We start from the raw sequence: 25,068 nt of genomic DNA, 5'->3' as shown, positions 1-25,068 counted from the left end.
TCAATGCCTATTTCTAACTAATCATCTCTATTTCTCTTTGTCTATATCATTTCTAAGTCTATCATCTATAGGTCTCTATATTTATCTTTATCTCAATCATCCCTATTTCTCTCTCTCTCTCTCTCTCTCTCTCTCTCTCTCTCTCTCATTTCCTGAGCACATACACTAATGAAATGTACTTTGTAGTTGCTTCTCTGACTCCAGTATAAGTACACAGATGCCCATTGAAAGTGAACAGAAGCGGAAGTTGACAGAAGACCTTCTCATCCCACATCACGTTGGTCAACCTTCCCCACTGGGGCCACATTCCCCATCTGTACTAGAAGACTGCCTTTTTTTTCAGTTGATAGCTGATGAGTCTACATACTCTGAAATGGTCCATATGGCTGACCTGGCCTCATTAAACTCACTTTGCTTGACCTTCTTTTCAAGCTTTCTCCCACCTAACACCCAGAGTCCCCTTGGAGGACACTTACCTCATTAAACTCAGGATTCAAAGTCTTCTTTTTGATCTGTGTCTTGTGCTTGGCTTTCTTCCCCATGTCTGGTTTCAGCCAACTGTGGGACAACAGTAAGAACCATCAGGACAGAGGTCTGATTGTGGTGATTTGTGCTTTGAGACTGGCTCTGTGATTTCATCAGTGGAGGAAATCCTCAGTGAGACTCTCCCTTCATCAGGACAGGGTAGCACCTTCTCTGTTGGGAGACTTGAACACACTAACCATAAGGCCAGTGCCCACATGGATGGGAGTTATGTGAGAGGATCAGGAGGTAGGAGTCATAGCTCCTCGAAATTATATGATATAAGAGGACAATGACAAGAAAAAAGATAGTAAGGACATTACTGAGCTGACCCATTCATTCAGAAATATGGAGAGGTTTGGCAGTGGGTTTCTGACAAGAAATGAGTAAAGATGTCAATCAAAGAATGACAACTGGGTCTCTAGGAGATTAAGTGACTTGCCCAAGGTCTTACAACCAGTATATGCTAGAGGAAAAATTTGAACCAGGATAAAAAGGTCTTCCAGGATAAAAAATTAGTCTCCTATCAGGCTGCTTCTGGCAGATAGGAGGATGGTCAATGGCAGCTGAATTTCAAAATTATAGAATGTCACAGCTGGAAAGGACTTCAAAGGCCACTTGTCATTTAGTCAACAAGCATTTATTAAGCACCTACTGTGTGCCAGACAATGTGCTAAGTGTGATACAAGAAATGCCAAAAGACAGTCTCTGCCCTCAAAGAGCTCATAATCTAATGGTGGAGATAAAAATACAAACTATCTACAAAGAAAGAAGAGACATACAGGAAAAATGGGAGATAATCAACAGAGAGAAGATACCAGCATTAAGAGAGTCTGGGAAAAGTATTTTTTTTAGGATTTTGCAAGGCAAATGGGGTTAAGTGGCTTGTCCAAGGCCACACATCTAGGTAATTATTAAGTGTCTGAGACCGGATATGAACCCAGGTACTCCTGACTCCAGGGCGGGTGCTTTATCCATTGCACCACCTAGCTGCCCCTGGGGAAAGTATTTTTGCAGAAGGTGGACTTTAGCTGGCACCTGAAGGAAGTCAAGGAAGCCAATCTAAATGCAGGCAACATATTGACTTGGAAAATCAGTCACCTGGACCATTGCCACACCCATTTTATCCACCTGCATCTAGTCCTGTTCCACCTTCCAGGTGACCCCAAATGAATATTCTTGGGGTAGTGAGGTGGCACAGTGAATAGAGCACTGTCCTTGGAGTCAGACATATGTCACTTATATCTGTGAGCAAGTTATTTGGGCAAGCTACTTAACTCTCACTGCCTGACATCCAGGGCCATCTCCAGTTGTGCCGATTCATTTCTGGTCACTGGACCCAGACGACTGACTCGAGAGGAGAAAGTGAGGCTGGTGACTTAGCATTGCTTGGCCCACCCTCACTCAAATACAATTCATGTGTTTGTCATGACATTACCTCCCCGTTGTCACGATCTTTTTCAAGAATGAAGGACAAACATCATCAAATGAGTATTCTTATAGCTCAGATCTGAGCATGTCATTATTCTACTCAGGAAGCATTATGGGTTCCTGATTATCTTTGAATAAAATGTGAACTCCCTATTTCGGTCTTCAAAGTCCTTTGAAGTCCAGTTTTGACCTATCTTTTCAGGGTAATTACACGTTCATCTCTCAGGGAATCTGGTTTTTTGTTTGTTTTGATTATGGACCCATTCAGAAATGGTTAAGCCAGGGAACTACTCAGAAGAATGTTTTTAAATACATAAAATAAAGTACATAGAATTACAATGGGAATTAAAAGTAAAAATGAGGATGTAATTTTTTCCCCCATTCAAATTCACACATACCCTGAAATCCATTCAAATCCCCCTAGAACCTCTGCTATATATCCCATCTCCTAATCTAGCCATAAATAAGAATATTGGCCTCATTCTTTTGGAGGCTCAGCTCCTTTGCTAAGGTATCCTTTCCTTCAAGGGGTCTCTCCTTGCCCTCCCCCAGTTCTTAGCACTGTCCCCCCCATAACTGGACATTGATTTAGTGAATTTCCCCTATGTATTTAAAATGTTATTTAAGTAGAATATAAACTCATGGACATCAGGGATTGTCTCTCTTTTGCCTGGAGCCCATCTTACAGAGCCCTGCCAAAAGGGTCGTTGAATAATCGATTCCTTTATTGTACCTGAACAAAAGGCTTATAGAACTGAGTGATAACTGCCTGTGCAAATGTGATCAAATCTTTAAATCCTCAGTTCCTCAGTTTCCTCATCTGTAAAATGAGGATATTGTTACTTGTTGCATTTACCCTCCCAGGGTTACTATGTTTCAAAAATACTGTTTTATCAAACTTGAAACCACCCTATGATTCCACTCCTTTTGTGCCTCTACTGCCTGGTTTTCCTGGCTTCCTTCAAGTTTCAGTTAGTTATACTTTCTGCAGGAAACCTTCCCTGATCTCCCACCTACTAGTGCCTTTCCTCTGAGATTACTTCTCAATCACACTGCAAATATATTATCTGCACATACTAGTCTGCATTTTATCTTCCTCATTAGAGGGTGAGCCTCCTAAGAATGGGGACTATTTTTTCTTTTTTTTTGAACTTTCTTTGTATTCTCAACATTTAGAACAGTTTTTGACTCATAGAAGGCTCTTCATAAATCCTTGTTGACTAACTGACTGAACCCAGGTCTTCTGATTGCAGAATCAAAGCTCTATGCCTCCCTCATCTAGGCAGAGGGATGGGGGAACACTGGAGCAGGGTGTTGCATTCACTGTCAGTTGCAGTAAGTTTGATCAATTATTTTTACTTTTAACTGTTTTTCTTTGAGAAAAGGGAGGGTTTGGCACTGATATAAATATGATTGAACCAACTATAGAAAAAAAAATCTTGGCCTTCTGTCAAACCTCAGAGTATCCTCTCTTTCCTTAATCACATCTTACATATTGAAGATGATTAATATTGTAGTTATAATTAATATTGTAGTCATTTTATAGTCATTTCCATTTCAGACATGATAAGGTAAAAATAAACCTTTCCAAAGTCATTGGGGGAAGAGAAAGATTATTAAAATTCTATTTTTCCATAGCTGTCATTTAATGAACATAATTCAGCACCCAAATAAGTTCCTTTCTTTCATGGCAATTGGAAAACACAATTACTTTAATCTCCAGTATCTAGTTCATCTCTGAATTATAGATACTCTACTAATTAATTCTCATTAAGGCCTAATCTTTTAGAAAAACCACAAACAACAGACTATTTTTCAGAGACAAAGCCTCTGTGTGTGTGATTATAACTCCCATTTATTTGTCATTTTAAGAATTATAAAGTTTAATGGATAGCAAGGGCAGGGAGATTCTGTGAAAAGCTTTGATTTAAAGTCAGAATCAGTGGAAAAAGCAATGGGGGAAATTTTATAGTGACATGTATTGTCCATCTCCCTCCCCCCTCCTCTGATTCCACTCCCCGCCTCAGTTTAGCTGATGAAATTTCAAAGGATAAGGGGCAGGTAAAAGAAGATGAAGTATCAAGGTGTTAAACAAAAAACAAAGTTATGCCAACACTCTTTCTTTACAAGACATGAGAAGTGCTTCTATCAGAATGGATAGAATTAAAGGATAGATAACCAAGGATCAGCCATGCCACTGATGACAAAACAAGGGACATTCTCTTAGGAATCAGATGAAGCTGGAAACAACTGTGGGGAGTTAAGAGGAACGTCTGTTATGGAAGATGAACCCAACTCTTAAGAGAGAATTATTCCTCAACTTTGGGGAAGAAGTTGAAGGAGGAGAACTTTCTCTCTCTCTCCTCCAGGGAGAACATGAGGACCCCCTAAAACAATGGAAGAGACATTGGGGACCTCTAGTTCTAGACGTATGCCACCATATATGATTTAGAGTTAGAAGGAACCACTAAAACTATCGAGTTCATCTTTTTCAACTTAATGAAACTAAAAGGAGAAAGTGAGAATGGTGGTCAGATGGTACAGACCTGGTGACAGGAAGCTTCAAATTCAACACCAGACACTAGCTGTGTGAATGTGCATAAGTCATTTAATCTCAAGTTCCTCAAAAGAAGGGGGTAGGAGAGGTAATAATGGCATCTACCCCTAAGAGTAGTTAAAAGTATTAAACTATATGTTTTAAACAGCTCTGTAAACCTTAAATTTCCATAGAATGCTGGCTACTATTAATTTATCCAAGATCAAACAGCTAATAAATATCTGAATGTACTTTTGGACTCAGGTCTTCCTAACTCCTGGTCAGTCATTCCATCTCTACTACCTAAATGTCTGCGTAACTATGGAAGAAAATACTCTGGATTTATGGGGTGAATATTTTGTTTCTACTGTTATCATAATGTCATCTCAGGAAATGCTATTACTTTGAGCTACTTACCACCTGTGGGACCAAGAATTTGAAAAAGAATACCCTGAACCTGGATCATTGTAAAGGCTCTTTGGGACCCACACTGCAATCTGTAACAACAATGACTTTTCCTTTGTCTTAGGGTCCTCATGTTGTTCCCCCTGGAGAGGGGAGGAGGGAAGCTCCAGAAAGTACAACCTGCTTATGCATATCCACCAAGACAGATAACATAAAGGGCAACTATAATTAGAAAAAAGAGTTGTAGAGACATTGGAAAGTTCACAGAAAACAAAGGCCTTAGTTTCCAATGCTTATAAAGAAATGTCAGGGGCAGCTAGGTGGCACAGTGGATGGAGCACGGGCCCTGGAGACAGGAGTAGCTGAGTTCAAATCTGGCCTCAGACACTTAATAATTACCTAGCTGTGTTGCTTTGGGCAAGCCATTTAACCCTACTGCCTTGCAAAAAAAAAGAAATGTCCAAATTTTGTGGAAGGGGCAAAGTTAGTCCCATAATTATAGCTAAGCTCATACCTAGAATTGGTTCTAGATAGGTATACCTTACTCAAGAGAAACAGGAAAGCATTTTATTGAGAAGATATGGTCATCCTTCAACCTCAGATATGTGTACATTTGTGGCTCTGGGGAAACTGCTTAACATCTGTCTGACTTAGTTTCTTCAACTGTAAAATGGTGATAATAATTGCACCTATTTCACAGCATTGGTGTGAGGATCAAATAAGATAATAATTAGAAAGTGCTTAGCAGAGTGTGCCAGAGACACAGTAGGCATTATATAAAATTTAGGCAGTAAGTTATAACCCAAAAAAAGAGATATAAGACGATGTCTCCTTCCTTCTATGCCAAGATGAGAGAATATGAGTGGACCAAACTGCAAATGCATATGCTGCACTTCATTCATTTTGCTGAGCCATCTTTTTATCTTTTTCTTTTCTTCTTTGTTATGGAAAGGGATCTCTGGTTGCAGAGAGTGAGGTAGAATTGAGAATTAATTTCATTAATGAATATGGATGCAAAAATTCCAAATAAAATACTGACTAAAAGATTATAGCAATATAATTACTAAGATTACGCATTATGACCAAGTAGTATTCAAACCAGAAATGAAGGGATGGTTTAACATAAAAAGACTATTAACATAATTGATTATATCAATAATTAAAATGACAAAAATTATGTGATATCAATAGATGCAGGAAAAGCATTTGATAAAGTACAACACTCATTTCTATCTTTAAAAAAACACTTGAAAGTATAGGCATAAATGGACTTTTCCTTAAATTAATCAGAAACATTTACCTATAACCATTAACTAGCATTATTTGTAAAGGGGATAAGCTAGTAGCCTTCCCAGAAAGATAAAGTATGAAACAAGGATGCCCACTGTCACCAATATTTTTCAATATCATATTAGAAATCCTAATATTGCTATGATCAGACTAGGGAAACAAGATAATAAAACTATCTCTTTTGCATATGATTTTTTTAGTTTTTTTTAGTTTTGCATATGATTTTAATAATATACTTGGAAAATCCTAAAGACCCAACTAAAAAGTTCATTGAAATAATCAATAATTTCAGTAAGGTAGCAGGATATAAAATAAATACACATAAATCATCAGCATCCCTATATATCACTAACAGAATCCTGCAGGAAGAGACAGCTAGAGATGGCCCATTTAAAATAACTCTATACAGTATAAAATACCTGAGAATATACTATCTATTTTTTTATTTTAGGGGTTTTTTTAGGGGTTTTTTTGCAAGGCAAATGGGGTTAAGTGGCTTGCCCAAGGCCACACAGCTAGGTAATTATGAAGTGTCTGAGACCGGATTTGAACCCAGGTACTCCTGACTCCAAGGCTGGTGCTTTATCCACTACGCCACCTAGCCACCCTATACTATCTATATAAACAAAATCATAAAAAATTGTAAACAAATAAAATCAGATTTAGATAGATGGAAGACTGTCAATTCTTCATGAGTAGGCAGAGCCAATATAATGAAAATTATAATCTTGTCAAATTTGTATATTCATTGCCATCCCAATTAAATTACCTGGAGCTAGAAAAAATAATAACAGAATTCATTAGGAAGAGTACAAGATGAAGAATATCAAAGGAACTAATGGGGAAAAATATTAGGGAAGGAATGTCATCAGTGCCAGATCTTAAACTAGATTATAAGGCAGTAATTGTCAAAACTATGTGGTATTGGCTAAGAAACATAAATATAAATCACTGGAAAAGAATAGACTTACAATCTACAGCACCAAAAAAATATGGTAACCCAGTGTTTGACAAGTATAAAGACTTAAGTTTTAAGGATGATTCATTATTTGATTAAAAAATTGGGGGAAATTTAGAAAGAAATATGGCAGAAATTGGGCATAGACCAATGTCTTACACCATGTACCAAGAAAAGGTCAAAATGGTTTATAAGACTTAGATATAAAAGGAGATGTGACAAGAAAATTTGAAGATCATGGAACAATTATCTAAGAGGCTTTGGGATAGGTGAATAATTTATGAACAAACAAGAGATATAGAGCATTGTGGGATATAAAAAGATGATTTTAATCACATCAAATTAAAAAAGGTTTTGCACAAATAAAACAAATGTAGCCAAGGTTAGAATAAAAGAAGAAAACTAGGGGGAGGTGAATTTATAGACGTTCCTCAGGTCAAGGTCTCATATCTCAAATATATAAAGAACTTTGTCAAATCTTTAAGAGTATAAGTCATTACTCAATTGATAAAAGAATATGAGTAGGCAATTTCCAATAAAGAAATCAAAACAATCCAACCCTCAGGGAGCATTCAGGAGGGCCTGTGTTACATTTGTTGTGCTTGTTGGTAGTGGGGGTTGCACTATAGTCATGAATGAATATTAAATTCTGAATGCTGCCCTTGGGTTTTTATTGCATGATGGGATCCAGAAGAGTTAAAAAAAAATTAATACTCCTGCTTTATATCATTATTAATTAGAAAAATGAAAATTAAAATAACCTTGCAATATCATTTTATACCTATTAGATTGGTTAAAATGATAGAAATCGAAGATATAGATGAAGGATTCAAGAAACAGATCACAAGTCTGGCACAGAAACAGGTGAAAGGATGATGGGCGATATCTATTATCCAGAAGTCTTTTGGAATGCTTTGTCAAAAGTTATTCTCTCTCTCTCTCTTTTTTTTTTAGGTTTTTGCAAGGCAATGGGATTAAGTGACTTGCCCAAGGCCACACAGCTAGGTAATTATTAAGTGTCTGACACCGGCTTTGAACCCAGGTACTCCTGACTCCAAGGCCGGTGCTTTATCCACTGCGCCACCTAGCTGTCCCAAACGTTATTCTCTTAATAATAATTTCATCTTACAATAGATAGAACTAAGTAGGGCCTTGAGTCCATGACAAATTTGAAAAAGAATAAAAAACTTGATTCTGAAGGACAGCAGCAATGGGTAGAAGTCAAGAAGAGGGCAATCTGGGCTTTGTATTAGAACAAATTTCCTATCAATTAAAGTCATCCAAAGAAGGAAAAGGTTGATCTGATGGGTATTCCCTCTTTGGAGAGCTTCCCATCAAGGGAAGGCTAGCCACTTGTTGGGTATGTTGTAGTGAGGATTCTTATGCTATATTGGTTGGACTAGGTGGCCCAGGAGTTCCTTTTCTACTCTCAGTTTCTATGATTTGGAAGCAGTAAGCAACAGTTATATTTTGACCCTTTATCTCAGACTAAGGGAGTAGACTCTGGTATGTCTTGGAAAAGATGGGAACCTGACAACCTAGTCTGATTATCTGATCTTTTATATTGTCCTATATCTAGATGCTGGGGCTCTGACCATTGTCTGTCTCTCATGGGGTGTCTTCCCATCTATTCCCTGTTCCCAACCACAAGTCAGTGACTCACAGTTTGACGAAGGGGTCAGAGTAGCCATTAGCATCCATTGCAGCCAGGTGGACACAACGCACAATACCCACAATGAGGCCTCCTTGCTGAGTGCTATACATTAGTGAAACCAGGATCTTGCCACGTTCCTCAATATCACCCACACGTTCCACTTGCTAAAGGAACAAAATGAAGCAGATAAGCCTGAGTGAGGAACTGTGGATGATAGAATGGGGAGAAAACCTGGACGGCATCATCTCATGGACCACCAGCTCATTCCATTCAGTTGTAAGTTCTTTGAGGGTAGAACTGTTTTTGTCTTGCTTTTTATCCCCAGCTGGGGGGGATCTGCCACGTGGAAAGAATTTCATAAATGTTTGTTTACCAGCTGTAATGAACTGGTCCAGTAATCCTAATATAGAACATTTATTAAGGGAAGAAATTAAGTGGCTGATTAGTTCAGTGGGTAAACTAGCCCATACTGCCCCATCCTAGGCCATGGATTCCAAGCCCAGGCAACTGTTGTGGGAATCAGACTGGTAATGTTTGTGTGTGTGTATGTGTGAAGGAGAAGAACAGTGGGCTAGTATCAACTCGGGCCTACAGCACAGTTTTCAATCCTCTACAATGCAGTTGGTCATGTCCCCCAGTCACTCTGATCCCTAACCCTGGGCCTCATTTTGGCCATAGATTGAGCCCTTGCCCATGTCCCTGAATAAATCTGAAGACTCCAGATTAAGCTATTAAGCTATTATCTCTTTCCTAGAATGAACTTTGAACTTGGCTACTGACTGATTCTTGCCCTTGACCACACCCAGATTAGCCCTAGCTTGATTCTGTTCATAGATTGAACCCTAACTTTGAGTTACACTAGACCTCAACCTGAGTCAGAGGCTGAGCTCTGAGTCCATTCAACTATCAATCAAATACCTTGAGTCATAGGAACAACCTGACAAAAGAATATTGGTGGTTCAATGTCAGAACCTCCCCACTATTGGGAAACTACACTAAGAGGGCTCTGAAGCAATGGTGTTGGCTGTCCATTATCTCTGGAGCATCTCGAATATGAAAGCATTTGCCAAAAATGTTTTTATTAATCCATAATGAAAGTCAGAAGTTCAAGGCAATCAGATATCTTTGTAGTTCTGACCAAACAATATAGACTATCAATTTGGCAAGATTATTTTCGTGACTCATCAGAAAGCTTCTGAGAAAGCAACATCTGATTGCATTGACTTGGTTGAGGAACCATGGGGGAGCAGCTGCCAGTTGTGGAATTTGTAAACCTCCCCTAAGCCTGATCACATTATAGCACCAAGGTTCCCTGGTGAACCGGGAAAGGCAAAGGTCTCCCAATGAACCTAGACCAACAACAGTCATCCTTTTGCTATTTAATCAGGCCAATGAGTTCAGTTCTGGAATGGCTACTGAGCACAACACCCCCTCACTTCATCAAAAGTACATTCCAGTCCATTTATAGCCTAATTGATGTCATGGTCATCTTCAATACTGAAGGACAATATATCATCCTCATTCATTCTCTCTTGGTTGGAAGGGCAGCATTGAAATGATTGCTACATTACTGGGAGGAGTGAGGCAAGTAAACAGAGGAGGGCAATGGGGGCCTGTACAATGGAGAAAGTATTGGGTTTGGATCCAGGGGATCTGGACCAACTCTGTGCAAAGTCCTGAGAAAACAAAGGAAAGCCAAAACTGGTACCTACCCTCAGGGAGCTCACATGAGATAAGCCAGTAATTCTCAGCTTGCACTTCTTTTGATCCTCAGCTCTCCATTCATTATCTGTGAGTCTATGGGAAGGTTTTTTTTTTTTAACTTTTCTGGACCTCAGCTCCTTCATCTGTCCAGCAAGTAAGATGGACCTGATGGTTTCCACCTAAGGTCCCTTTCAATTCTAAATCTATAATCCAGGCCCCCAAGGAGGGGCCTGAGAGTTCAGATACTAGGAAAGACAGCAGTAGAGTAAAGAGGGGACTAAACTTGAACTCATAAAAAAAGTGATCAAATGCTACCACAGATACCTATCAGCTGTATGATTCTGGGCAATTTACTTTCCCTCTCTGATTCACTTACCTATAAAATGAGAGGTTTGAAAAAATAAACTATCTTACATAGTCGATGTGTTCATTTCAATGAATTATTTCCTTCCCTCTGTCCCTCCCTCCTTTCTTTTTTCCTTCCCTTCTTTCTTTTCCTTCCATCTGTCCTCCCTTCTTTTATTCTTCCTTTTTCTTTCTTCCTTTTTTCCCCCTTTCTTTCTTTTTCTTCTTTTTTCTTTTCATTCCATCTGTGCTTCCTTTCTTCCATCCTCCCTTCCTCCCTTTCTTTTTCTTTCTTTTTTGTTTTTTTTTAACAAGACTATGGCTTTAAGTGACTTGCTCAAGGTCACACAGCTAAGTAAGTATTACTTGTCTGAGCTGGATTTGAACTAAGGTCCTCCTCACTCAAAAGCACCACCTGTCTGTCTCTCTCTCTTTCTTTCTTTCTTTCTTTCTTTCTTTCTTTCTTTCTTTCTTTCTTTCTTTCTTTCTTTCTTTCTTATTCCTTCCTTCTTCCTTCCTTCCCTCCTCCTTCCTTCTTTCTTTCTTAATTTGATTAGAAGGAATGGTTCATTAAGCAAGTAGAGAAGGAAGATCTATTCAACATGAATATAATATAAAAATAAAAACTATCTAAATAAATTAGATGAAAATTTTTAGCAGAAAAAAATGTTTAAAATGTGGAAATTGGACTAGAGAAAAGGTTCTTAGCCCTTTTTGCTGAAACTAAAAGACCCCTGAAAAGATCCTGAAAAGGATAATATTTTAAATGCCCAAATAAAATACATAGGATTGCAAATGAAACCAATTGTATTGAAATACAGCCACTGAAAAAAAATTTAAACAAATTTATGGACTCCCAGGTCAGACAGCTGTGAACCAAAGGATCTCCAAGATCCCTTTCAATTCTAAATCTATAAACCTATGATTCACAAGCTGCTTGTATTTTAAGGTTTTCCAACAAGTGTATTTTTGTAGCATAGCTGTCCTAGTGAAAAGAACAAATCTATAAGACTGGACTCCCAATACCCAGGTCATCTTGCTTTTCTTCCTCTCCCCAAGGACCTTAGGTCATCTAAACTCTCTGGAAACGTATCTCCAAAGATGCTTAAGTTTTCTGGCACAGTCATAGCCGCTGATTAGTGTAGAAGTTACCCATCAAGCATACTACATGTTCCATCTCACCCCATCCTAGGCCACAGAATCCGAGATCTAGCAGGTGTGGTGGGAATCAGACGGGAAAAATGTACACGGGGGGAGGGGAAGAGCAGTGGGTTAGAGCCCTGCCCTAGTCTGAATGGAGGGTGGTGAGAGTGAGGGGCAGACAGACAGAGACTGTGATGGGGCCTGTCTGCTAGCAGGAGCCCCACAGCATCAACTCACCTCTTCTTCATAGAGAGCCATGCCTCTTGCTGATCCTGTGGTTCCAGCTCGCTTCATCTAAGGAGAGAAAAAGCGTAAAGGGAGGGAGGGAGGAAGGAAGGAAAGTAGAAGGAAGGGAGAGAGGAAGGGAGGGAGGAAGGAAGGTGGGAAGGAAGGAAGGGAAGGAAGGAAGGAGGGAGGGAAGGAAGGAAGGAAGGAAGGAAGGAAGGAAGGAGGGAAGGGAGAGAGAAAGTAAGGGAGGCAGGAAGGAAGGCAAGAAAGAAGAAAGGAAGGAAGGATGGAAGGAAGGAAGGGAGGGAAGGAGGGAGGGAGGGAGGGAAGGAAGGAAGGAAGGAGGGAAGGAAGGAAGGAAGGAGGGAAGGAAGGAAGAAGGAAGTGAGGGAGAAAGTAAGGGGGCCAGGAAGGAAGGCAAGAAAAAAGGAAGGAAGGAAGGAAGGAAGGAAGGAAGGAAGGAAGGAAGGAAGGAAGGAAGGAAGGAAGGGAGAAGGAAGTGAGGGAGAAAGGAAGGGAGGCAGGAAGGAAGGCAAGAAAAAAGGAAGGAAGGAAGGAAGGAAGGAAGGAGGGAGGGAGGGAAGGAAGGAAGGAAGGAGGGAAGGGAGAGAGAAAGTAAGGGAGGCAGGAAGGAAGGCAAGAAAGAAGAAAGGAAGGAAGGATGGAAGGGAGGGAGGGAAGGAGGGAGGGAGGGAGGGAGGGAAGGAAGGAAGGAAGGAAGGAGGGAAGGAAGGAAGGAAGGGAGGAAGAAGGAAGTGAGGGAGAAAGTAAGGGGGCAGGAAGGAAGACAAGAAAAAATGAAGGAAGGAAGGAAGGATGGAAGGAAGGAAGGGAGGGAGGAAGGGATTTGAGGAAGGGAGGGAAGGTCATAAATTAGTATATACGAATCATTCTGGTAGAAAAAGAATAACAAACTCAGCATGAGCTTTAACACACAGAGGACTAGATGGGACTCAGGAAGACAAGTTCAAATCCCACTTCCGAGGTTTAAGTCAATGTCTCAGGCCTTTATGAAGCACCTACTATGTATCAGACACAGTGCTGGAGATACAAGACAAAACAGTTCCTGCCCTCAAGGAATTTGCCTTCTCCTAGGGGTGAGGAATACATGAACACAAATAAGTAAATTCAAAACCTAGACAAAACCTAGTTTGAGTGGAAGGGAAAGTGGCAGAGGAAGGTCTTAGAAGCAGCTCAAGATTCCATGAGGCAGAAGGTAAGCTGCTTCACATTTTAGAGCCTCAGTTTCCTCATCTGTGAAATGAAGATAATGACACTTCTAGTGCCTAATCACCTTCCAGGGTTGTTTTGAGTCTCAAATGAAATTGTGTGTAAATTGCTTTGCAAACCTGGAGGTGTGATAAAGAAGCCTGTGAAACTCTGGGTGGTAAAAAAGCCCTAAAGTTAGAGTCGGTCAATAAAGATTTATTAAGTAATTTCAATATACCTGATACTCATGCTAGGTTTAGGCTATAAAAGACAATCAATCAGCAAGCACTTAGGGGCCCAGTGGATAGAATCCCAGATCTGAATTCAAATCACCTCAGTCACCTTGGACAAGTCATTTACTCTTGTTTACCTCAGTTTCCTCATCTGTAAATGAGCTGGTGAAGGAAATACACTCTAATATCTTTACCAATAAAATTACAAATTACCTTGGACAAGTAATTTAAACCCATTACCTTGCAAAAACTAAAAAAAATCCCCCAAAAGTCCAAACGGGATCACAGAGATGGATATCTCTGACATGTGCTAGGCCCTAGAGATGGGAGGACAACGAAAGAAACAATTCTGAAATTCAAGGTCCAGATCAGTCTCTTATAGAGCTATATGACCTTCAGTTGCTCACTCTCCCTTTCTCAGGGTCTCAGTTTCCTTCTCTGAAAGATGAGGACCAATGGACTTAATGACCTATGAAGTCATTCTAGAATTTTCCCCTTCATCATTTTTTTTTTCTGGTTCACTTTCCTGTTCACTAACAACTCCAGTAGAGGGCAGACAAGGAAAGGTACAACTGAAGAAAATACACTTGATCTTTTTTTGAGCAGCCCTGCTCCCATTCTCCTTAGTCTTCACCCTGGGGAAATGAAAAGAGTGGCAAACCCTGGAAATCAAGGCAATGGCAAATTCTGGAAATCAAGGCAATGGCAAATGCTGCAGAAAAACCAAGAATGAGGTGTGAGAAAGGGTCATTAGATTTGGCAATGAAGACATCTTTTGCTTTTGGTACATGACTTGCTATTTCCCAACTTTGTCACCTTCTTTCCTACTGGATGTCCTTCAATGCCTGTGATGCTCTCCTTTGCCTTCACTAACTTACTTAAGACTCAGTTTAGGAGTGGCTAGGTGGCTCAATGGATAGAGCTCCAGCCCTGGGGTCAGGAGGACTTGAGTTCAAATCCGACCTCAGACACTTAATAACAACCTAGCTGTGTGGCCTTGGGCAAGCCACTTAACCCCATTTCCTTGCAAAAACCTTAAAAAAAAAAGACTCAGTTTAAATTCTATCTTCTTCAAGAAGTTGTTCCTGGCCTCCTCTCTCATCTCTTTGACTTGTCCTCCAAATTACTGAGCCTTTCCCCTGAGATTACCTCCCATACACTCCGGGAATCTCTGGGCATCCAGGTGACATGGTGGAGTCAGGAAGATCTGAGTTCAAATTCCATCTCAGATACTTCCTAGCTGTGTGACCTTGGGCAAGTCACTAAAGCCTATGTGCCTCAGTTTCCTCATCTGTCAAATAATCTGGAGAAGTTAAACAGCAAAACCATTCCAATATCTTTTAACCCTGGCCTTTGGATGAAGGCAACTGACTCCACAAAGGGCATCCCTAGTTACTACTGCCTGGGAGACTCAGTTATGCCCCCTGGGTCTATATAAGAAAAGTCATTCAGTAGTTATTTATGGGAGGTCATTTCTTTGCTGGTGGAGACGACCTCTGGGCTGAGGGGAATTTCCTTCTCCCTTTCCCTTACCCATCAGTCATAGCACCTAGCAGTAGAGCTATTTGCCTAGAAGCAGGAGAACCATTCATGTTGCTGTTCAGTCATATCCATCTCTTTGTGATCCCATTTGGTTTTGTCCTTGTTTGTTTTGGGCAAGGCAATGGGGTTAAGTGGCTTGCCCAAGGCCACACAGCTAGGTAGTTATTAAGTGTCTGAGGCCGGATTTGAACGCAGGTCCTCCTGACTCCAGGGCCAATGCTCTATCCACTGCGCCACCTAGCCACCCCTTCTACTAGTCTTTTAATAAATCTTTTAGTAGGTTTTTGGTAGATCAGGGCAGCTAGCAGTTTGCTGAAGGAAGCAAGAATTTCCTAGTACAGATTAGAATCAGGGGAATCTGGGGAGTAAATGCTCCTACTATAGGGGTTTCTTAAAGAATGAGACAATCACATTCCTGCCTCCCTGCCCTCCTGCCCCTTGCCCCTACTTCCCTACTCCTGCCCCCCGTGCCCACTGCTCCCCTCCCCATGTCCCCCTATCCCATGCCCACTGCCCCTTCCTCCCTTCTGCCCCCTGCCTCCTACTCCCATGTCCCCATTCCCACTGTCCCCTGCCCCCTTTCTTCTTGCCCCCTGCCCTCCAGCCCCCTGCTCTCCCTGCCTTCCTGCTCCCTTGCCCTTGATTGCTTCCTAAAGTAGGAAGAACTTTGTTCAGAGAGTAAGTTCTAGTCCTCTGATTAAGAGACAGCAAACTGCTTGTTATCCTGTGAAGACCCATGTGGGAGCAGGTAATTCTCTAAGGTTCATGGTAAAGACTGGTTTGGGATTTGAGGGAGGGGGTGATGTGCTAAGTCACCAGTCCGACTTTCTCCTCCAAAGTCACCTGGTCCAGTGGCCAGATAGGAATTAGGATGACTGGAGATGGCCCTGGATGTGAGGCAATCAGGGTTATGTGACTTGCCCAAGGTCACACAGCTAGTCAGTGTTAAGTGTCTGAGGTTAAATTCGAAATCCCATCCTTCTGACACCAAGAGCAGTGCATTTCCACACCTAACTGGTACATTGTAGACAGTTCACTTTTTTTAGTGCTCAGCTCTAGGTTATTCTTTTCCTGTTTTGTTTTGTTTTGCAAAGGAATGGACTTGCCCAAGGTCACATAGCTAAGTAAGTATTAATTGCCTGAGGCTGCATTTGAACCCAAGTCCTCCTGACTTCAGACTTCAGAGCCTGTTGCATTACAGGGTTTCCTCAACTAGGATTTCCAAGTGAAATTACAAATCTAGTCTAAAATTTCTGTTACTATTACTACTACTACTACTACTACTACTACTACTAATAATAATAATAATTAGCATTTATATAGCATTTAAAAATTATGAAGAGCTTTACAAACCTCATCTCATCTGATGCCTTCAACAACCCTGGGAGGGCAGTACTATTATTATCCCAATTTTGCAGATGAGGAAACTGAGGCAGGAAGAGGTTGAGTGACTTAACCAGAGTCACACATCTAGAAATTATCTGTGTCAGGATTTAAACTCAGGTCCTTGTGACTCCAAATCCAGTATTCTATCCACCAGGATGTCCAACTGCCATTGTTATTATAACAATTCCTTAAAAGTCTTGCTGGAGTTGTTTTGATAGATGACTATGTCCTTCATTCTCTCCTCCCCCATCTCAGCCTTTTGCACCTTCTTTCTGGTGCTTAATTGTTATTTCACTTAAAAACCCATTTACATACATGTATATTTATATCTGTAACATATGTGTGAGCATATACATATACATATACATTGTTTATGTATATGAACATGAATGTGTATAGTATTTCATTTCCCACTAGCACACCTTTGCAAAGCTATTTCCATACTTTGATGCATCACCTCCACCTGTCAGAATCCTGTCCCTCTCAAGGTTCAATTTCAATTTTTCGTCCATATGGTGGCGGTGCAATGGATAGAGCATTGGCCCTGGAGTCAGGAGGACCTGGGTTCAAATCCGGTCTCAGACACTTAATAATTACCTAGCTGTGTGGCCTTGGGCAAGCCACTTAACCCCATTTGCCTTGCGAAACAACCTTAAAAAACACTTTTCTTTCTGTATTTTTTAAATTTCTCTCAGGTATATTTACTTCTCTCAGGTATATTGCTTCCTTTAATAGAATATAAGTTCCTTGAGGGCAGAGACTGTTAACTTTTTGATTCTATCCCCAGGACCCAACACAGTGTCGAAGGTAGAAGAGACATAATAAGTATGCACTCAATCTTTGATGAATTGAACTAAGCTAATTAGCTCACAGGGATGACCCGCTCCAGGCAGATGTTGAAATTCTTCTTCTGATTAGGTTTTAGTTTCTTCAGAGAGAATCGGGTTTCCCCAATGAACTCATTGTGACCAAACTTGTCTTCATCGCAGACAGAAATCCTGAGGTAAGAAGGATAATGACAGTAGTGAATAATGATAATAATAGAGATCAACCAATAGATTGCATTAGACAAAAATTAATTAAGCATGCTCTGTGCTAGGAGCTCAGGAAGGAAACATGAAATATGGTACAATGCCTGCCCTCAGGTGTTGACAGTCTAGTAACTAATAACTGAAATTTACAGGGAGCTTTTTTGTCACAGAGCATTTTATATAAATTGCAGTATTTGATGCTCACAACCACCTCATGGGATGAAAGGATAGGAATTATTGTCTTTGTTTTAGATGAGGAAACTGAAGCTCACAGAGGGGAAGTGATTGACTCAGCCACACATTCAGTGAATGGTCTCTGGACTCCTAGTCTATACTCTTTTTACCATACCACAGAAAAGGATAGGAGTAGGGACTGGATTTTTTTTTATTTTAGGCAATGCAGTTAAGTGACTATCCAAGGCCACACAGCTAGGTAATTATTAAGTGTCTGAGGCTGCTTTTGAACTCAGGCACTCCTGACTTCAGGGCCATTGCTCTATCCACTGCACCACCTAGCTGCCCTCTTGGATTTTTTTAAATTTAATTATTACAGGGTATTCCCTCATGAGGAAACTCCCTCTGCAAATGCAGATTGATACCTCATCTTCCTGAAGTTGCCTGTAGCAACAAAAGATCCAGTGACAAATCACCACTGTTATGTGTCAGAAGTGGAATTTGAAGCCGGTTCTCTATACATCTTGATAGGTAGAAAAAAGTTCATGGGGTTCTAGACTTAGAGTTGGAAGAGATTGGTAAATTCGTCTTGTCCAAAGGTGTCAAAGAAGAGACTGACCCAAAATGGCAGAACCTAGCTTAAAATGTAAATAAACAAGCAAACAAATGAGCAAAATAACAAAAAATAAACAATAAATAAAACCAAAGAAATGAAAATAATAATAATGAAGCAAATAAACAAAATAAAATGAATACAAATATAATAGAACATAGATAATGTTGATATATGACTTCTAAATCAATATGTCTCTGGCAGGTAACCTGTGTTTATTTGAGGTTGACATTACTGAACTAGCTCAGCTTCTTTAATTTTATAGGGAATAAACCTAGAGAGTTGAAGAGACTTGCTTCCAATTCTATCAGCAGAGTCAAGATTTGAACCCAAATCTTCTGATCCTAAATCCTTTGCTCTTTCTGCAATGCTCTCTACTTCCCCTAACACTGCTTAGATTGGAGAGATGATAAAAAAGTAGTTAAAATCTTAAATCATCTAATCATTCTCTATGTGACTATGGACAATTTAATAATTCAACTTAATTAATGATTAATTAATGAGACTGAGGCTCCATATTCTGCCCAAGCTGGAAGTGCGGCAACCACCAATCACAGGATTAGTCTTTTTTTTTTTTTTTAGGAATAGTCTTACTGACAGGCATACAAACTTTGACCTGCTCTTTTTCATAGTTAAACTAGTTTGCTCTACATTAGGTCATTCTGTGGCCTCCTTCTCCAGGAGGCTCACCGTAATGGTGCCAGGCTGAATAAGATCATCTGACTGGTCATAACCTCACTGAAGCTCAGAAATCCTGAACTTAAGTAATCCCCCAGCCTCATCCACCCCAGGAGCAGGGACCATAGCCATATGTTACCATGCCCACCTCAACAATTCAATTTTTTTAAAAAATGTATTAAGGGAGGTGCAGCTAGATGGCCCAGTGAATAGAGCACCAGCCCTGGAGTCAAGGGGACCACACTTAATAATTATCTAGCTGTGTGACCTTGGGCAAGTCACTCAACTTCATTGCCTTGCAAAAATCAACAAGCAATCAAACAAATTAAATGTATTAAGGGGCAACTAAGTGATACAATAGATTGAACACCATCTTGAAGTCAGGTGGACCTGAATTTAAATATGACCCCAGACACTTGGTAGCCATATGACCCTGAGCAAGTCACTGAACCCAATTTGCCTCCAAAAATGTATCGGGAGCTTACTATTTATCAGTATTTGTTATATAGTATGTCAATCTGCATTTGTAGAGGAAGTTTCCTCAAAAAGATGATTTCCTGTACCGGTATATATGTGGGTATATGTAGATTCACATATATGTTTGTATAAATATATATACATATATATATATATATATACATACACCTATATACATTTTGTATGTATATATGGGGATATAAAGGCACAAAAGGCAACTTCCCTCAAAAATTTTATAAGAAATAGAGTAAATAGGGGCGGCTAGATGGTGCAGTGCACCAGCCCTGGCATCAGGTAAGTTCAAATCCGGCCTCAGACACTTAATAATGACCTAGCTGTGTGGCCTTGGGCAAGCCACTTAACTCCATTGCCTTGCCAAAAAAAAAAAAAACCTAAAAAAGAAATAGAGAAGTGAATACAAGACAATGTGATAATAGAAAGATAGTTAAGAACTTGAGACATCAGGAAAGTTCCTTTAGTAGACCAGTCTGGTTAAAATGTAAAATATTTGCTTTTTGGTTCTGGAGATGAGAGGGTATAGGGGACTGGACCAGGACTTCATTATTAGAGAGACTTCTCAGTAAGTTCACCCTCTATTTATGCAGATCAGCAATGTCACCGCAACTTAGGTCTCAAAGGATGGGCTACAGCACTGAAAGATGAAGTGACTTGTCCAGAACGGGAGAAATGATTATTTCTCTCTCTTATATTAATAACCAATTGAATTAGATGTAAGTTGTTTTTCCTCTTTCTATTTTTCTTATTAAGAAATTAGCCCCTTAGGTTATTCAGTCAGCCTTTGAAGTGCAGGGCTAATAATGAGAGGGAATCTTGCTTTAGACTTACCCAATCAAGAAAACTGAGATTGATCTAAAGGTAAAGAAACCTGTGTTCTGGTAAATTCCAATCCATTTTATTTTAGTCATACAAGTCTGAGTGAAAGTGGATTTCCCTCTTTTTTGTCTACTATTGGGAACCGTTGTGTATAGGAGCATTGTAAATTATCATCACTTGGTGCCTTTGAGCATCAGAACCTTTTTTTTTGCTAAGTGCCATGGAAGTGGCAGTGGATTAGGATCTGGGAAGGATATTTAAGAATTTTTATTCTGGTGAATAAATGGAGCACTTGTCTCCTTTGTCATCCTCGCCCCTCCAATGCTCTCCTGGGAAAGATAAGGGAGTCCAGAAGTGGGACTCTACAATCCACATTGCCCAAGAAGGTGTAGTCTGGGCAGAGCTGTGTCCAAGACTGAGTGATCAGAATAACATTTTCTGGTCCCTCATTGGAATAAGCTCACCTCTCATCATATTATTCATTTTCTTATTAATTACTAACCAATCAGAGTTGATTGTTGCCTATTGGGAACATCTATTCTTCCAAGAACATATAATCATTGAGAGCTCTGCTATGTTTCATCTTTGATTTGTGAGAGATGACCAAAAGACCATCGTTTTTATTGGTTATTCACCAACCTTAATTAATAAAATGATTAATTAGCCAGAAATGATGTCTCTTAAACTTTTTTACACATCGCAAGAGGCACAATAGACAGTATGCATCAGACCTAAATCTAGGTTTTCTTGATTCTGTGACTACAGAATCTCTTCACTACATCACTGCATAATACATAAAGAGAAGCAAGAGGAAAAAAAGTTTAGGATATAAACTTGATTCAGACATGGGAGGGTCCCCACTGCCAGGTCGTGCATTATTTAAGTGGAATAAGGAGTCACAGAAAAGTCTAGAGTAGGAGAGAGATGTGCCCATTAGGAAGATGATTTTGATAGTTGTGTGGAAGAACTGAAGGTTGAGGGGGATAATGGAAGCAGGGAGACTCATCAGGAGAGTGTTGCAATAGTCCAGGCAAGAGGCGATGTAGGATTGAGCTAGGGTGGTAGCCGTGTGAGAAGGTGCATAGGGAAGAGATACAAGAGGTGTATATGTGGCCGGGGCGGGGGGAGAATAAAAAAGGCTTGGTAACTGATTGGATATGGGGAGTGAGGGAATGGGAGGAATGTTGGAATGACACCTATATTTCAGAATTTGGTGACTGGCCCTATCTGGTCCCCAAAAGACCTGAGGCCAACCCTAACCCTGATCCCAAATGATCCCAGTTCAACTCTTCCTTTCATCCCAAGCATCCTCCTTTCTTCTTCCTCACTTCCTCCCCTGCTTTCCCCACTTACCTCAGGGTCTTCCTCTGCATGTCCTCATCAGTGATGCCATGATAGACCAGGGTTTCATTCCAGATGGGATTTCGTGTATTCCTCAGAGTTTTTGTCCGTAACTTGTTGGACTGTGATCAAAACGGAAAACAAGGCCGTTCAATCAGGTGTGGAGTCAGGCCATGGAACCTACACCTCATGGGAGTTCTCTGAATGAGGTTCCAGAATGCTTCCAATATCTTCTCAAATAGATTCTTTTGCCCCTCTACCACCCTATCCTCCCAAGGATAAAACCCCAGATAGGATGTCTGTAAAGTTGAGTTCTGACTTTACTTTTGTCTATACCTTTTTCTATGATCATAGTCAAATGATTTTACAACCACAAGCCTCAGTTTCCTCCTTGTCAAAGGAAAGTAAGAATGAAAGAGGACCTTCAGACACTATACTAAGATTAGTAATTTACTTTTTTTGGAGCACTTTAAGATCTAGAAAGTTTCATTTCAAGAGGTAGATTGGTTGGTTAGTTAGTTGGTATCCTTTTTTCTTTTTTGAGGACCAAAATGACATCACTATGTTGGGGTCAAGGTACAGTGTGTCAAACTGTGGTTGATCAGACCAAAATGAACTTGGAAGGTTCTACCACAAGTCAGATACAAATAATCCACGTGAACATTTAGAGTGGAAGTGGCTCTAAATGTACACAACTCCAAGGAGGTAGATAGTACGAGTATTGACATTCCTGTTTTATAGATGAGGAAACGGATGCTTAGGAAGTGAAACAATTTGATGATGGTCATACAGAGAGTTCAGATTGGTGTGTCATCCTTTTAGGAGGACACTGACATTCTGGAGAGCATCTAGAGATGATGATGATGATGAAGGCCAGTAAGTTATTATTATTATTATTATTATTATTATTATTATTGGAGTGGGTTGAAAGACCTAGGGATGTTTAGTCTGAAGAAGAGAAGACTTAGAAGAGATCACAGAGCTAGAGCTGAAAGGGCTCTAGTCATCTAGTTTAATACCTTCACTTTGCAGATGAAGAAATGGTGATGGATAGTGTCTTGCCCAAGGTCACACAAGACATAGGTGTCAAAGGTGGGATCTGAACCCAGGCCCCATGTCTCCAGAACCAATTCTCTTTCCACTGAATCATATTGCCTCCTCTATGTGACAATTATCTTTAATTATTTGAAGGACTGTTCCATGTGAGAGGTATTAGCCTAGTTCTTTCTGGGCCCAGTGCTGCGATCAATGAATAGAATGAGAAAAAGGTCACTTTTAGCAACTAGAATCATCACAAAGTGAAAGGGGCTACTTTGGGAGATAGTAAGTTCCTTGTCAGTGGAGGTCTTCAAGCAAAAATGTTCATAAGAGTTTAGATCTAGGACTGTAAGGGACTTGGGAGGCCATTAGTCCAATTCCTTCATTTTGCAAATGAAGAAAATGAGACCCAGGGAAGTGAAGAAACTCACCTATGACCACACAGGAATTGAACACTGAGGAGAGATTCAAATCCAGAGCCTCAGACTCAAGAATCCTTTCTTTGCTTTTATTTTTTTTCACTGCACTTCTCTGAGTTGGAGACTAGATGGCTCCCAAGGTCCCTTTTGACTCTGAGGTTTCATATTTCTATAATTCTATGAAATGTCAGAGATGAGATTCAACCCTAAGCCTCCTAGTCACAATGTGCACCATAGGCAGGAGAAAGGTTTTAAAAAGACTTTGCAAGGTTGTTTGGCCAGTATTGGCCAGAATGAGCTTAACATAGCTCAGTTTTCCCAGCCAAATCCCGTGTATAAGAAACAAAGACCCATCCTTGATGGAACTTTCCTTCCATCTTCCCCATCTTTCCCAGTTTCCCAATAGGATCATACTTCTGGATAGAGAGCCAATACAGATGGCCCAGCCCTTCTTTTTGGAAAGGGTGAAACTTGGTTCACTCTCTCTTGCTCAGGAAGGTTTCACCACCTTGCCCTATGGTATTATTTCTGTGAAGGAAGGAGCTATTTTGGGGCTCTCTACTAAAGTAGCCTTGGGCTGGATCCAGGGCCCATCTGCTAGGGAGATGTAAAGAGGCCCCCGGCAATATGTTACCTTGCTGGCGCCAGGCAGAAGGTGCAGCTTAACATAGGGATCAGCCAAGCCATTGGAGTCCATTGGTTTTAATCCCTGAAAAAGAAACAAGTCGGTGTGATTACTACAATTGGAATAGGAGGGCCAGTCCATGATTTCAGGCTCTGTTACTTATGTCATCACACTTCTTCAGCCTCAGTTTCCTCATTTGTAAAGTAAGTGGTTCAATTAGTTGGTCTTTAAGGCTCTTCTCAGTTCTAGTACCATGATCCTAGAATGAGTTAATCATCCTGTTTTGTGCTTCTCATGGGTCTGTGTCTGACTCTTTAGGACTCCATTTGGGGTTTTCTTGTCAAAGATGCTGGAACAATTGGCCATGTTTTTTCCAGTTCATTTTCCATACAAGGAAACTGAGGCCAACAGGGTAAAGTGACATTCCCAGAGTAACACAGCTAGCAAGTGTCTGAGACTAAAATTAAACTCAAGAAAATGAGTCGTCTTGATTCCAAACCCAGAGCTCTATCCTTGTAACATCTAACTACCTCAGAGATATGGGAGATATAGCAATAAAAAAAGAATCGAGGATCTTTCTATTGGAGAAAACAATGTACACAGATAAGTATATATAAAATAAATATAACCTAGTTTTTTTACCTCAGATTCTAACTGACTGTATAACTCTGGACAAGTAATTTAACCTTTGCCTGCCTTGATTTCCTCATCTGTAAAATGGCAATAACAATAGTATCTCTCTACTAGAGTGGTTATGAATATCAAATGAGGCAACAATTGTAAAGTGTTTAACATAATGACTGGCACTTAGGAAAGGCTATGAAAATGTGAATTCATGATTGGTGGTGGTGCTGGTGGCAGTGCTGGTGGCGGTGATGGTGATGGTGGTGATGATGTTGATGGTGATGATGATGGTGGTGGCGGTGGTGGTAGTGGTGGGGATGGTGATGGTGGTGATGATGTTGATGGTGATGATGATGGTGGTGGTGGTAGTGGTGGGGATGGTGATGGTGGTGATGATGCTGATGGTGATGATGATGGTGGTGGTGGCGGTGTTAGTGGTGGGGATAGTGAGGTTGATACAGAAAATACTAGTAGCTGAAGGGATCAGAAAAAATGCCTTTTGTAGAAGGTGGTGCCTGCTCTAAACTTTGAAGACTAATTCTAAAGGGTAGAGGAAGGAAAATTTTCCAGATATGAGGGGACCAGTTTGGATAAAAGCAAGACAAGAGAGATGGAAGGTCTCAAATAA

General features: G+C 40.3%; 1 protein-coding gene across 1 annotated transcript in view; it reads right to left on the bottom strand.

The window, feature by feature from the left end:
- The window catches only part of RPH3A (rabphilin 3A), a 116,810-nt gene that overhangs the window by 8,584 nt on the left and 83,158 nt on the right, over nucleotides 1-25,068 (bottom strand). The window contains exons 12-17 of the mRNA XM_074200771.1: nucleotides 23,826-23,900; nucleotides 21,747-21,856; nucleotides 17,458-17,584; nucleotides 12,226-12,282; nucleotides 8,806-8,960; nucleotides 477-558 (exon numbers count right to left, since the gene is read on the bottom strand). Coding sequence (XP_074056872.1) covers nucleotides 477-558; nucleotides 8,806-8,960; nucleotides 12,226-12,282; nucleotides 17,458-17,584; nucleotides 21,747-21,856; nucleotides 23,826-23,900 — 606 coding nt within the window. The remainder of the gene's footprint in view (nucleotides 1-476; nucleotides 559-8,805; nucleotides 8,961-12,225; nucleotides 12,283-17,457; nucleotides 17,585-21,746; nucleotides 21,857-23,825; nucleotides 23,901-25,068) is intronic.

Source organism: Macrotis lagotis, chromosome X (assembly GCF_037893015.1).
Source record: "Macrotis lagotis isolate mMagLag1 chromosome X, bilby.v1.9.chrom.fasta, whole genome shotgun sequence".
In the NCBI taxonomy this organism is placed as follows: Eukaryota; Metazoa; Chordata; class Mammalia; order Peramelemorphia; family Peramelidae; genus Macrotis; species Macrotis lagotis.
This window is presented reverse-complemented; position numbering and strand designations above follow the sequence as displayed.